The sequence below is a fragment of the Apodemus sylvaticus genome, chromosome 4, assembly GCF_947179515.1.
Source record: "Apodemus sylvaticus chromosome 4, mApoSyl1.1, whole genome shotgun sequence".
NCBI lineage: Eukaryota > Metazoa > Chordata > Mammalia > Rodentia > Muridae > Apodemus > Apodemus sylvaticus.
In genome coordinates, this window is record NC_067475.1 from 141,619,528 (window position 1) to 141,632,795 (window position 13,268).

The 13,268-nt window shown below is 41.3% G+C and overlaps 1 protein-coding gene across 3 annotated transcripts in view; it reads right to left on the bottom strand.

Annotated features, from left to right (window-relative positions):
- Positions 1-6,480: 6,480 nt before the first annotated feature.
- Positions 6,481-13,268, bottom strand: part of Pld1 (phospholipase D1) — a 207,188-nt gene continuing 200,400 nt past the window's right edge. For all 3 annotated transcript variants that reach the window (XM_052180714.1, XM_052180716.1, XM_052180715.1), the window contains 2 exons: positions 9,902-10,019; positions 6,481-8,242 (listed from right to left, as the gene is read on the bottom strand). In XM_052180714.1, the coding sequence (XP_052036674.1) occupies positions 8,018-8,242; positions 9,902-10,019 (343 nt within the window). In that variant the 3' untranslated portion in view covers positions 6,481-8,017. The remainder of the gene's footprint in view (positions 8,243-9,901; positions 10,020-13,268) is intronic.

Consider the following 13,268-nt stretch of genomic DNA (forward strand, 5'->3'; position numbering starts at 1 on the left):
ATATAAGTATCTTGACAAATGTAAGATTATGGCCATAAAATGTTTTTTGATTTAAGAGTAGATTCTATAATCTATGCCTATTTATTTTTGAAATGTCCTATCATATTTCTATATCCCTCTGTTTTTCTTTTCAGTCTGCTTCCCTTTATCTTAGAAAGAAAGGACAAGAGGAAAGATAGAAATTCTTAAGTATAAGCTTTTTATTTTGTTTCCTCCCTGTCTAAGACCATAATTATCCATAATCATCCCCTAAAATGACAACATATCTATAACTCATAAAATGACCAAAACCATCCACCCATCTTAAGGGCCTGGGACAAGAATCTTCTCATAATTGCTTCCTGGTGAGTTGGGGTGAAGAATTCCATTGGGGTGGGGCACAAGAAAATTGGAAAAATGGTTTTGCCAAAATAAGGCTAGCTTGTATCATTTCTTGTCTGTTCTCTATGCACTAAAAAAGTTCAGGGCTTAGCTGAAGTCCTGACTGTAACAGTCTGAAAGGCTAGATGTGCAAGCTAGCTATTCTGAAAATGTCCTGGAAACAAGTCTTTAGAGGAAACAGCTATGGTGTAGCTATGGTGTAGAATTAAACAGGAAGCTGGAGCAGCAAGTCTCAGCAACTCACCATCCCCAGTGATGATTCTTGTCATAGCTGCATTCTTGGTTGTTTTCTCTACAAACATAAAGCTTTTAGGGGTAATATGTATTTCTATATTAACATAATGGACGGAATGCGAAACTGTGTTCAGATCAGTTAAAGATGATTTCCTGTTCTTGGTTTGAGCAGGTAAAAGATACCTGTCTTTCTTCAGAAGTTAGTCTGATCATAATCAAGTTGCAACATAAATCTCCATTCATGCCATATGTGAGGATGGTATGTAATAATGCGTATGAGAATTTTGTAGCCAACAAGATTTATTGGCCAGATAAGCTGAGGTTCTGGCTGGAGACACACACATACACACACACACACACACACACACACACACACACAGAGAGAGAGAGAGAGAGAGAGAGAGAGAGAGACTATTTATCTCCCAGTTTCAGAGTTGTTTCAACAGAGGGTTTAGCAATATGCATTACCAGTGCATTTGGTCCTTTTGATTTTCTCCTATCTGTAGCTGAGATCTTCAGGGGTCTCCCTCTATCAAATTTGATCCTTATTACTTTGGAAGGAACCCAAAGCCTTTTCTTCTTTCCTGTTAACACAAACCTAGAGCCTTTCTCTTCTTTCTACAGATTTCTTCTTAACACAAATATAGAGCCTCTCTTCCAACATGGCATGCCCTTGGTCCAGGACTTGTCATTAAAATATAGACTGAAGTCATTAAAAGTATAGACTGATTAAATTTAGCAGCCCCTTTCTTACTTAGGCCTGCTCTAGTTGGACCTCTCTCATAGAGAATTTGTAATAGCATCACAACCATAGAACTTATGGCCATCTTCATTTTGATAATTTAAAACAATTATTATTATTATTATTATTATTATTATTATTATTATTAATTATTGGCACAGGCTTCCTCTGTGTAGCCCACGCTGACTTGGATATGCTCTGTAGATCAGGCTGGACTTGAACTCACCAGAAACCAATCTGTCCCTGCCTATGTCTCCAAAGTATTGAGATCAAAGGCCTGGATTTATTTATTTATTATCTATATAGTCTTGAAAATATTCATATCAGTTCCCATTTCTTTTTCCCTTCTTTGAAGATTAATACTTATTGATAGGTGGATAGATATACCTATATTCACTTTTGTCTTTACATAAATTTAAGACTGATATGTATTTGTTTTTTTAAATTACCAAGAACATTCCTAATTAGTAAAAAACCTATATAGTACATTTAAGGAAAAAGGTGTCATTTTTTGTATTTTAGACTATTGTTTGCAAGTGGCTTTATCTGATCAGCAGAGGCTCCCACCTGCTGTTCTAGAATTCATGGAAATCTGCCTGCCTCTGTCTCCTATGTCTGTCACTTCTTAACTCAGATGCTGTGTTGTGCGCGGCCATGCACCTGTCCCCTTTTTTACAGGGAACAGCACTTAGGCCTTCATCTTGACTCTGGCCGCAGCAGCCAACCAGGGCTGGCCTTTCTGAATGCCATGAGGCAGAGCATTAATTCCCGTAGGACAGGATTGGGCCGACCTGTCCTGCCGAGTTTGGGAGAACCTGAAGTGGCTTATCCCACAGCTGTGGTCTCAGGAAAGTCTCCATGGATTCCGCCTGCCATTCACTACCTGTGTGTAACTCAGAACTGATTCCTCCCCAATAGGCCGCATCTGTGTTCTGTCCTTGGAAGAAGCCCCAACTTCTGTGTTTGTTTTTTTTTTTTAACTTATTAGGGATTTTTTTTTCTAAAAGCCACCTTCCCTACTATCTCTCTATAGGCTCCTGGGCTAGGAAATTTTCCCAGCCATCCATCCTGTGCTGTTCCGGGAAGCTTTTGCCTAAAGCACTATACAGATTCAATGCAATACCCATCAAAATCCCAACTCAATTCTTCACAGAGCTAGAAAGAGCAATTATCAAATTCATCTGGAACAACAAAAAACCCAGGATAGCTAAAACTATTCTCAGCAACAAAAGAAAATCTGGGGGAATCAGTATCCCTGACCTCAAGCAATACTACAGAGCAATAGTGTTAAAAACTGCATGGTATTGGTACAGTGACAGGCAGGAGGATCAATGGAACAGGATTGAAGATCCAGAAATGAACCCACACACCTATGGCCACTTGATCCTCGACAAAGAGGCTGAAAACATCCAATGGAAAAAAGATAGCCTTTTCAACAAATGGTGCTGGTTCAACTGGAGGTCAGCATGCAGAAGAATGCGAATTGATCCATCCTTGTCTCCTTGTACTAAGCTCAAATCCAAATGGATCAAGGACCTCCACATAAAGCCAGACACTCTGAAGCTAATAGAAAAGAAACTGGGGAAGACCCTTGAGGACATCGGTACAGGGAGAAAGTTTCTGAACAGAACACCAATAGCGTATGCTCTAAGAGCAAGAATTGACAAATGGGACCTCATAAGGTTACAGAGTTTCTGTAAGGCAAAGGACACCATCAAGAGGACAGATCGGCAACCAACAAATTGGGAAAAGATCTTCACCAATCCTACATCAGATAGAGGGCTAATATCCAATATATATAAAGAACTCAAGAAGTTAGACTCCAGAAAACCGAACAACCCTATTAAAAAATGGGGTACAGAGTTAAACAAAGAATTCTCACCTGAAGAACTTCGGATGGCGGAGAAGCATCTTAAAAAATGCTCCACTTCATTAGTCATTAGGGAAATGCAAATCAAAACAACCCTAAGATTTCATCTTACACCAGTCAGAATGGCTAAGATTAAAAATTCAGGAGACAGCAGGTGTTGGAGAGGGTGCGGAGAAAGAGGAACACTCCTCCACTGCTGGTGGGGTTGCAAATTGGTACAACCACTCTGGAAATCAGTCTGGCGGTTCCTCCGAAAACTGGGCACCTCACTTCCAGAAGATCCTGCTATACCACTCTTGGGCATATACCCAGAGGATTCCCCACCATGTAATAAGGATACATGCTCTACTATGTTCATAGCAGCCCTATTTATAATTGCCAGATGCTGGAAAGAACCCAGGTATCCCTCAACAGAAGAGTGGATACAAAAAATGTGGTATATCTACACAATGGAGTACTATTCAGCCATTAGAAACAATGAATTCATGAAATTCTTAGGCAAATGGATGGAGCTAGAGAACATCATACTAAGTGAGGTAACCCAGACTCAAAAGGTGAATCATGGTATGCACTCACTAATAAGTGGTTATTAACCTAGAAAACTGGAATACCCAAAACATAATCCACACATCAAATGAGATACAAGAAGAAAGCAGGAGTGGTCCCTGGTTCTGGAAAGACTCAGTGAAACAGTATTTGGCAAAACCAGAACGGGGAACTGGGAAGGGGTGGGAGGGAGGACAGGGGAAGAGAAGGGGGCTTACGGGACTTTCGGGGAGTGGGGGGGGGCTAGAAAAGGGGAAATCATTTGAAATGTAAATAAATTATATCAAATAAAAAAAAAGACAAAAAAAAAAAAAAAACTTATTAGGGATTTTTTTTTCTAAAAGCCACCTTCCCTACTATCTCTCTATAGGCTCCTGGGCTAGGAAATTTTCCCAGCCATCCATCCTGTGCTGTTCCGGGAAGCTTTGCTTTGGTCTGATTGTTTGTTTGTTTATTTGTTTGCTTGCTTGCTTGTTTAAAAAGGACCAGGCCCCTCGTCCAACTATCCTGACTTTTCCCACTTTTTACCTAGGCCTTATTAGGGTGTGATCTTGGGTTCTAATCGCCATAAACTGAGCACTATTTTATAGAAGTTAGGTCCAGGTTCTTCCAGCTACATGCTCCCAGAAGTAAGACTCAGACTCAAAATATACGAACAAATACCTTGGCCATACAGCTAGGCTCTTCTCTGACCATAGCTAACGATAACCCATTTATTTTAATCTATATTCTGCCATGTGGCTGGTTTCCTGTGCTCAGGTACCATGCCTCTGTCTCTTTACGTCTTCCCAGCAAATCTCTCTGCATCTGGCTCTATCCCAGAATCCTTTCTGCCTCTCGGATGTCCCACCTCTATTTCCTGCCTAAGCCACAGGCCATAGACTTCTTAATCGACAGGTGATGCATCCATATAATATGTGTATTATTATATACATATAATAGATATTCTTCCTATAGTCTACATCTTGTTGTTTGAAACAGGGCCTCTCATTGAATCCAGAGCTTATGGAATGACTAGACTGGCTGGCCAACGATGCTAGGCCTTCCTTATCTCTTCTGCATTAATGTGAGGGTCACAGAAGCCGGCCACCCTGCGTACCTTTTAATACAGGAGTTCATAAGCAAGGCCTCATGTGTATAGAGCAGGCACTTTACCAACTGAGCCATGGCTCCAGCTCCAGCATTTCTCTCTCTCTCTCTCTCTCTCTCTCTCTCTCTCTCTCTCTCTCTCTCTATCTCTCTCTCCCTCCCTCTCTCCCTCCCCCCTCTTTCTCTCACACACACATATATGTATATATATATATATATATATATATATATGAGAAAATCAATTTTCCCCACTCATACTGGCAAATGACTTCCTAGCTTATTGTGTTAATTTATGATATATTAATTTGTCCAAGTTCTTATATAAATTAACTGTCCATAATTTGACCACTTACGAACTCATCTTTGCAAAGCACTTTAAAAACAGATACTTTTGTTTCGCAATAAAATCACACAGTCAGTCCCTCAAGCTACTCTGGGTTGCACTGTGGTTCAGGATAAGACTACCTCACTTCCAGGATATTGGATTTAGAGGGAATTGCTGTGTGCCCCTACAGCAAGCACTAAGCTTGCCGCGCCCACAGCAGCCCCCACAGGCCATTACCATTTGCTACTCTTCAACTCTTCTATTCTTGTAACAATAGACTTTTTAGCTTTTGAAAAACAAAGATTATTACTAAGCTTGGCAGAACATCAGGTAAGTACTGATGGCCATTTCAGAAGATTGTGGTCAATCTGAAATGCTCAACAGATCTGAACTAGCTTTTCAGGGCATAGAGTTCACATTTTAAAGGCTTTATCAGATATGGTGATGTAATTTCTAGGTGGCAGCGGTGGTGTCTGAGAATGGCAAGCAACCAGCATGTGCCATAGCTCAGACCCATGTCCTACCCAGCTTGGTAGATTGTTAAACTCTGTAAACAGTTACCACAGGTATTCATGGCTGAATTTCCCACAAGACCCCTCCAAGTAAATATCTTAGCATTCATTGTATCTTTGAGAAGATGCAGACGGAAAACCTGGCACCGAAACCAGCAGTAGGACTCGTGTCCTAAAACTTAGTGTGGCAGCTCATCAGCTCCCCCTTCTATATAATATATTTACTCCATAAACATTTATTGGCATCACCTTTGCACTGGGCACTGATTCAGAGTCTGAAGACAAACTCAACAACCCATGAAGTCTTTGCCTTGTACAGGTACCATTCTAGTCGTGGAGACAAAGAAACCTAGATCACAGGATTCTAAAGAGCAGAAGACACCCTGTCTGAACCCTCCGTGTCCTTAGTCTGGGGTAATAATAGAGTGAAGAGAGACCAACACTGGCTGCAGCTGTCTATTGCACATCTTATGTGCAGGCCTACATAATTATTTCCTCCAATATAAGTCTGTTTACTATACAATGGAAAGGGTTCGAGTAAATGATTTATTAGGGGTCTGTGCCAGCTCTTTATGGTATATGAGAACATTGCTCACAAAATCAAGAACCAATTCTTTGACTGCTCTAAGGTTTTTAAATTTTTTTAAAAAAATAAAACACAATAAGCCGTCAGGTACTCCATATACATTAAATATTTTTAAAGTAATCAGATCTTTACCTGCATAAAGGGTCTTATTCAATATAACTACAGGATGAAATAATTTCACCATCTTTGGCCATATAAGAAATAAGTTATTTATTCATAAAAACATGTTAATTTCCATTGTTGATTACAAATCCCACCTCATTTGTACAGTGTTCCTTAGGGGTGACATCCTCCCTTGGATGTGACTGTCACTCTGTTACTAACCTATATTACTGGCTCTGTGGTCCTGTGTCATCTTTTAAACCAGCATAGTTAGTCATGAAAACATGGGCTGGGAGGAGCTTTGAAGAGCACCCCAAAGGAGATGTCACGCTAGCAATCCCCTTTGCTTAAAATCACAGTTACTTCACATGTGCAAGGCCAAGGCTTCCAGGATCCCACAGACACTCCCAGGATACAAGAGGAACTCTGAAATTTGGTCTACAAAAGACACAATGCCATCTGAGAGGGAAAGTGGATGTCCACATTTCAGATTGGAACAATGTGAATTATTATTGCAGCTCTTCTGAAGCTATGTTGGAATGTTATACTATAATTAATAGTTCAAGCAAAGTAGAGATCTTGTGTAATCAATTGCTTTTTCCCCTAAAGAAGGCACAGTGGAAAACTGAAGGGTAAATAAAGTTAGACTCATGCTTCTTAGGTGAAGGACATTATAAAGCCTTTGATTCGTTTGAGAGACAAATTATATCCACTGGACTTATAGTGGAGAAAATCAACTTTTTTTTAATATAGCCATTATATATCCAGTGGCTAAAGCAGAGATTCTTCAGATGGTCGGAAATCTTGTCCTTTATCTGAAATGGATTCCCACTGACATCTTGGAGGTTCCATTTGAGCATATCCGGTTGCTATGTATTGACATACGCTGCACCTGTTTATAACTGTTACCAGATGACAGGGACAGAACTGGGCAGTATCTTTGGGAACGGAAGGAAATCCTTCTTCAGTATTAGGATTTAATGCCTTCCTGTTGTTAAGATACAGTATTGATGTCCTCAGAAGTTCCTAGTGTAGGCAGGTAGGCAAAGCCTGTTGTGTCCCTACAGTGACTGAAAAAGAACAGAGAGCACTGTCTTGGCTTGGCAGATGCGCTCACATCAGGACCAGGCTGGGTACAGGTATCATCTGGATCCCTGAGGACCCTCAAAGCAGCTCTCCAACATCTTTCATTGATAAGCAATCTCTTAAACAGTGCTGTATGGATGACAAGGTGGGTCCCAGCTGCTTAAACGAACATCAGGGAAGAACAAGATCAGTCAGGCAATGTTTGGCAACTTGGATGGATCCCAGTCACAGGCAGATTCCTGTTAGCAAAGGAAATGGGTTTTGAAATACATCATGGAATTTGTGTCCGTGTTTGGTATTATTTGAGCATATTTTATCAATAAGAACACAGCTGCTTTTCTCAAGGACAAGTAGGGGGAATGATGAAGATATGCTTGTGTCTAGCATTCTTACATCAGTGTGACCACTGTGGCATCCAGCCACTCTGAAGGAGACCAATGGGTTGGTCACAGGAGGCATCAGGCCTAACTCTGGCTGCAAAGTCCTTAGATGTCAGCATATGGTCTGTGGTCTTCAGGTTGGAAGACCCTTAGTTGCAAACGGTTTAAGTCCAAACCTCCATAGGCACAATGGCTTCTTTGGTTCCAACGGAAGGCAGCAGGTTTTCTTCTGATAAGAAATAGAAGGGGAATTGTACCAAGAATCCACGGATCTTCCTCAGTTCTTCCTCGGCTCGTAGGCGATCCTCTTTGGCTAATATGGGCTTGTTTATAAAGTCCCGCAACTGGATTAAATTGTGAACTTCATCACTGGGAAGGCACCGGAAGACCTGTTAAGACACAAATTGGAAACCGAGTGATTCATTTAAAAGCAAGCCCATGTTCTTTATGGGTGATATTCATTCCAACAGGCAAAACCTTTGTTTTATGAAACATTAATTTTATGTCAAAGCACAGGCTGAATGGGTTACTGTTTACAGCTGGGTGAAGTGAAACATGCCTGTAATCCTGCACATGAGAGCTGAGGCAGGAGAATTATAAGTTTAAGACTATCCTGAGCTATGTTGTAAGTCCTGGTTTCAACCAACCCAACCAACCTTAGTTGCAGGTTTTATTTGCTAAAACACTGGTCATCTGTTTGCATTTTAAAAGGCCACGCCCACATTCTTATCCCAGTGCTATTATCCACAGAATGAAGTCAAGATAGCAGTAAGGAAAGCTTGCTCAGAAAGGAAATTTTAAAACAATAGCCCTACTCGAATTTCACTGGAGATTCCTGTCAAAGGGGAAAACTGTAAGTTCTATTTTCTCTGACTTTTCATTTTGAATGACACACATGTTAACATGTTTACTGTTTTGTACGTATAACCCTTTGCTAACTGACACATGGTTCAGACACCATAGCACTTAACCTTGGGAATCTCAGTAGGTGTTGTATAAAAACAAGGACAGAGCCTGGCGGTGGTGGTGCACACCTGTAATCCCAGCACTCTGGGAGGCAGAGGCAGGCGGATTTCTGAGTTCGAGGCCAGCCTGGTCTACAGAATGAGTTCCAGGACAGCCAGGGCTATATAGAGAAACCCTGTCTCGAAAAAACCAAATCAAAAAGAAAAAAAAAAAAAAAAAAAAAAAGACAGGTTCCTACAGAATCAATATCATCCCTGTACCTAAGGCACAACACTCTACAGTGTCATATCCAGATTGATCCCATTATAACCAAAATGTTTTCTCTCCAGTGTCAGGGGCTGGACAGGGTGTATATCTGTAATGCTCTGTTGGCACATGGCCTGCTTGGCCTTAACCTGGAGTCTACAGGATGAATGGAAAGAAACGTGAATAACTGTTCTGTTTTACCGAGGAGATGACACATCTGTGCAGAAAGGGGGCTCTAGGAGACATGAAGGAGGGCATGTTCTTACCCAACTTCCCACAGATGGCCAACAAGCTTAGCTTTGTCCTGAGGTAACCTATGCCACCATCAAACAATACCTAACTCTTTAATAACCACAGAGGGAAAGGAAGGCTCAGATAGCCAGGGCACACAGGGACACCTCCGATCACCAGCTGAGAAGGGTTGGGCAAGGTGTGCTTGCCTCTGGATCCTGTCTACCTTCTCTTTGTCACTAAATGCCTTCTCAGACTGGCTGGCCATATGCCCCCGATGCATTTGATGAGAGTTCTGCATCCTATGGAGGACAAGGGTGGCATGAATGCCTCTGCTAAATGATAAGCCTTATAAAACTTTTGATCTTTTTTTTTTTTGGAGGGGGTTTCAGTGCTGGGGCCTCAACCCAGGGCATTGCGCATGTCAGGCTCATTCCCAGGCTATGAGCTATATTCCTAGCCCTTTGCTCTTGGTTTCTCAGTGTCTACAGAGAGACGGTTTTACAACACAGAGCTATGTTGATTCTTTCATACTAATAATATTCTATCGGTATCAATAAAACCATCATGAGAATAAAGGAAGGCAGGGGGAAAGTGTGTCTCACCTTATCATATATGGTAGCATTTCGAGCCGCGGTTGAAACCCAAATCTCCTTGAAGAATTTGTCACTCACAGGATCCTCAAGGTCCTCACTTGGGTCAGAAAGGTAACCCAGGACAAGCCTAAAACACAAACAGCTTCGAATTGAATGACTGAGGTCAGAAGTTTCCAGAAATAACAGCAAGGCAGCTCAACAACGGCGACAGAGATCTTTCACAAAGGAAGCCATTAAACCCATTAAAATTTCAGTTTTTCTAAAAGCATCCTTGTAGTGTGGCCTAAGATGGCCAGACCCTTGACCATGAAGGTTACACCCAAACACTAGCCTGAGAACCAGCCCACTAAAGGTACAGAACTCAATGAAAAAGCAATTGTAATTATGCCCATTTCACAGACAAAGGAATGTAAGTGGAAGAGATTATAAAAATATGTTCCAGTTCTTATAGCTGGCAAGAGATAAAGCTGGAACTCTAACCAGGCCCAAGGGACTCCAAGTGACTTCCCCCTCTGCTGAATCTTCTCCCCAAGCTCCCCACCTCCTTCAATTCTTACTCAACCCTTTCATCTTCCTTCCCATCTCTTGGATATAGAAATGAGTAAGGAAACCTCGGCCACCCTTTAATGTTTGTAAGACTGAAAAGAGATGATCAGCCCTGGAAAAGAATGAGGTATCATTGTCACAGACAGCGCATGTGTCGGGAGGGAGAGATGGCTGTGCTCGGGGGCTTTTCCCTTCTATCCCTTGGTTACCAACTCCAGATATGACTTTTAAAAAATTAGTATTATTCCTTTTATTGAAAATAGATTGTTTTCTCATACAGTGTATTCTGGCGATAGTTTCCCTCCCTCTGCTCTTCCCAGTCCCTGCTCTTCTTCCCTCCCTTCTGGATCCACTCCTTTTCTGATTCTCATTAGACAAGAACAGGGTTCTTAGAGACAACAACCAAACATGACGAAATAAAATACAGTAAGATAAAGCAAACATCGTTACATGGAAGCCGGACACGGCAGCTGCAGTGTTTTATGATTCAGAACAAGATCAAACCTTTCGTAGTCCCCCCCCCCAATCCTACAGGTGAAGCCGTGGGGCCCAGGACTGTCCCACCGTTTCCCCCTGACCCTATGTCTGTTTTTACCATGGCACCCGCAATAATCTTAATTTCAACAGGTCCATTATTTGTTACTAATAGAAGGCAGATTATGTGAGAGAAAATTAACCAACCCACTGACCACTTGGTTAAGTAATGTTGACAACATTCAGCTCTTTGTATTTAAGCGAATGCAGACTTACGTCATTTTAATGGCCGCTGAAATTCCCAGCATGTACAGTTTCTGTAACCAATTATTGTATGACGGCCATGTGTGTGGTGTCCAATTTCTTATGGTGATGAGCAATATCACAACGAATGTAATGCAGACATAATAGGTAACAGTTGGTGATATTTTTTTTTTTTTACTATCATTAGGAGGAATTCCAGAATGCAAATTCCTGAGTTAAAGAATATTTGGAACTATTCTGAGAGAGGCTGTGCTACACCACACGATCTCTGCGTGCCTTCACAGACAACTTGCAAAAGTTCAGACTATTTCAGGGGAATTAAAGGCAACTCGTTTCCATCTCAGCCGACAATTCTTCTGCGACACAAAATCTCTTTAAACCAAGTGGAACCGGCACCAGAAGTCCACAGTGACTCTTGAGTTCCATGACTTCAAATTCTATTTCTATTTCAAATAATGTTTCTTGTAGACATGAGAATAATTTTAAAAAGAAGACCCAAACAAGGATGTTTGCATACCCCTGGAAGGCTGCTGATAATTCAAGCAAATTTTTACTGCACCAAATCTGAAGGACAGAAAGCCTGAGTTAGTTAGAATTAATTACTGATAATTAATAGTATCATTTGCTTAGGATACATATAAGGAGCTGGAGACTAGGCATAGAGTTATGTCCATAAATTTATTCTTAAAATAAGAGGCAAAGTAATGTATCCACCAATTTATCAGTTAAGGGCTTTGTTTGTAGGAAAACTAGTGAAAAGGTCTGAATCAGCACTACTTTGTTCTAGAATATTTCTCCTATCCTTTCATGGAACTTCATGAAAATGAATAATGTAAATATCTGAAGACGTTTGGGTGGCCTTTTGAAGGCAAGGTTTAAGAGGAAATGACTTTGATTTCATGCCTCTGTATATCTAATATTTAGTTACAAAATGTAGGAGAGCAGAAACAGTGCGAAAAAATGTTATTTCTGCTCTCTCCTCTCCACATGTCTAGCATCTGAGCTCATTCTGAGCTCTCCTGTGTGGCCAGTAGCTTCTGGGAAGTGACAGCTACATCTGTAAAGCTAGGGTACTTTTCTAGAACTTAATGGACTGTTGGCTCACAGTAGTGACAGTCAGTGCAGAACCCTGATGGTTGACTCTGTCTCCAGAATTGATTTCACATTGAAATGTGTCGTTCAGTTTCTATTCAAAAATAGCCCAGATTGAAAAAACGGATTAAAGTTGCATGCTAAAGAGAGAAAATGACTCTGCTCTAGACTACACTATTATCTCTGGGAACACTTCTAATAAAGAGAAGAAAATTTGACATGATTTTTTGTGGTGCTTTTAAATATACTATTATCTGTATTTGCCATTGGGATAAAGTAAAAATAATTGTTCAAGAACAACTGCCTTGATCCACAGCTGCAGGGTCTCCATGACACAGGGCAACAACAGGGTATCCCACAGGCATCCAGTACTATGGTGTATCATCCCAAGCCAGAGCCCTGGAACCAGACCAATGACTCGTTGCCATGAGCATTTCCAAGTAAAGATGTGTAGACAGAGAGGTGTACTGTGGGACACACTGACACCCCACAGCTTCCATGACGAAGCAGTTTTATTGCTATTGTTTGTTTGGTTTGGTTTCTGTGGTAGGAGGGGGTTGCAAGGCTGGAGGGTCGATATGAAGGGATGGAGAGATGAGTAGCATTGGGGTGCACGATGTGAAATTCATAGAGAATCAATAAAAGCTTTATAAAAATGGACAGCTGCTTTTTAAGACAGTATGAAAATTGCCAGGAGAAATAACAACATACCTAGGACTAAATGATAAAGTGAAGTAAAGATTAATCCTCCTGCTCTGAAATCCTAAAACTTCAGCTCAGCTGGTAACAGGCTTGCGTTGAAGGATGGGGGTGTGAATTCAATCCCTAAATGCACAGTGGTGTGTGCTAGAAACCCCAGTGCTGGAAAGGAGGAGACAGGGAGATTCCAGGGCTTGCTGGTCAGCCAGACAGCCTGGTTAATTAACTGGTAAGTTCCAGGCTAGTGAGGCATGGTTTGCTGGAGCCAACCTGGCCTAAATGGCAAATTCCAGGCCAGTGA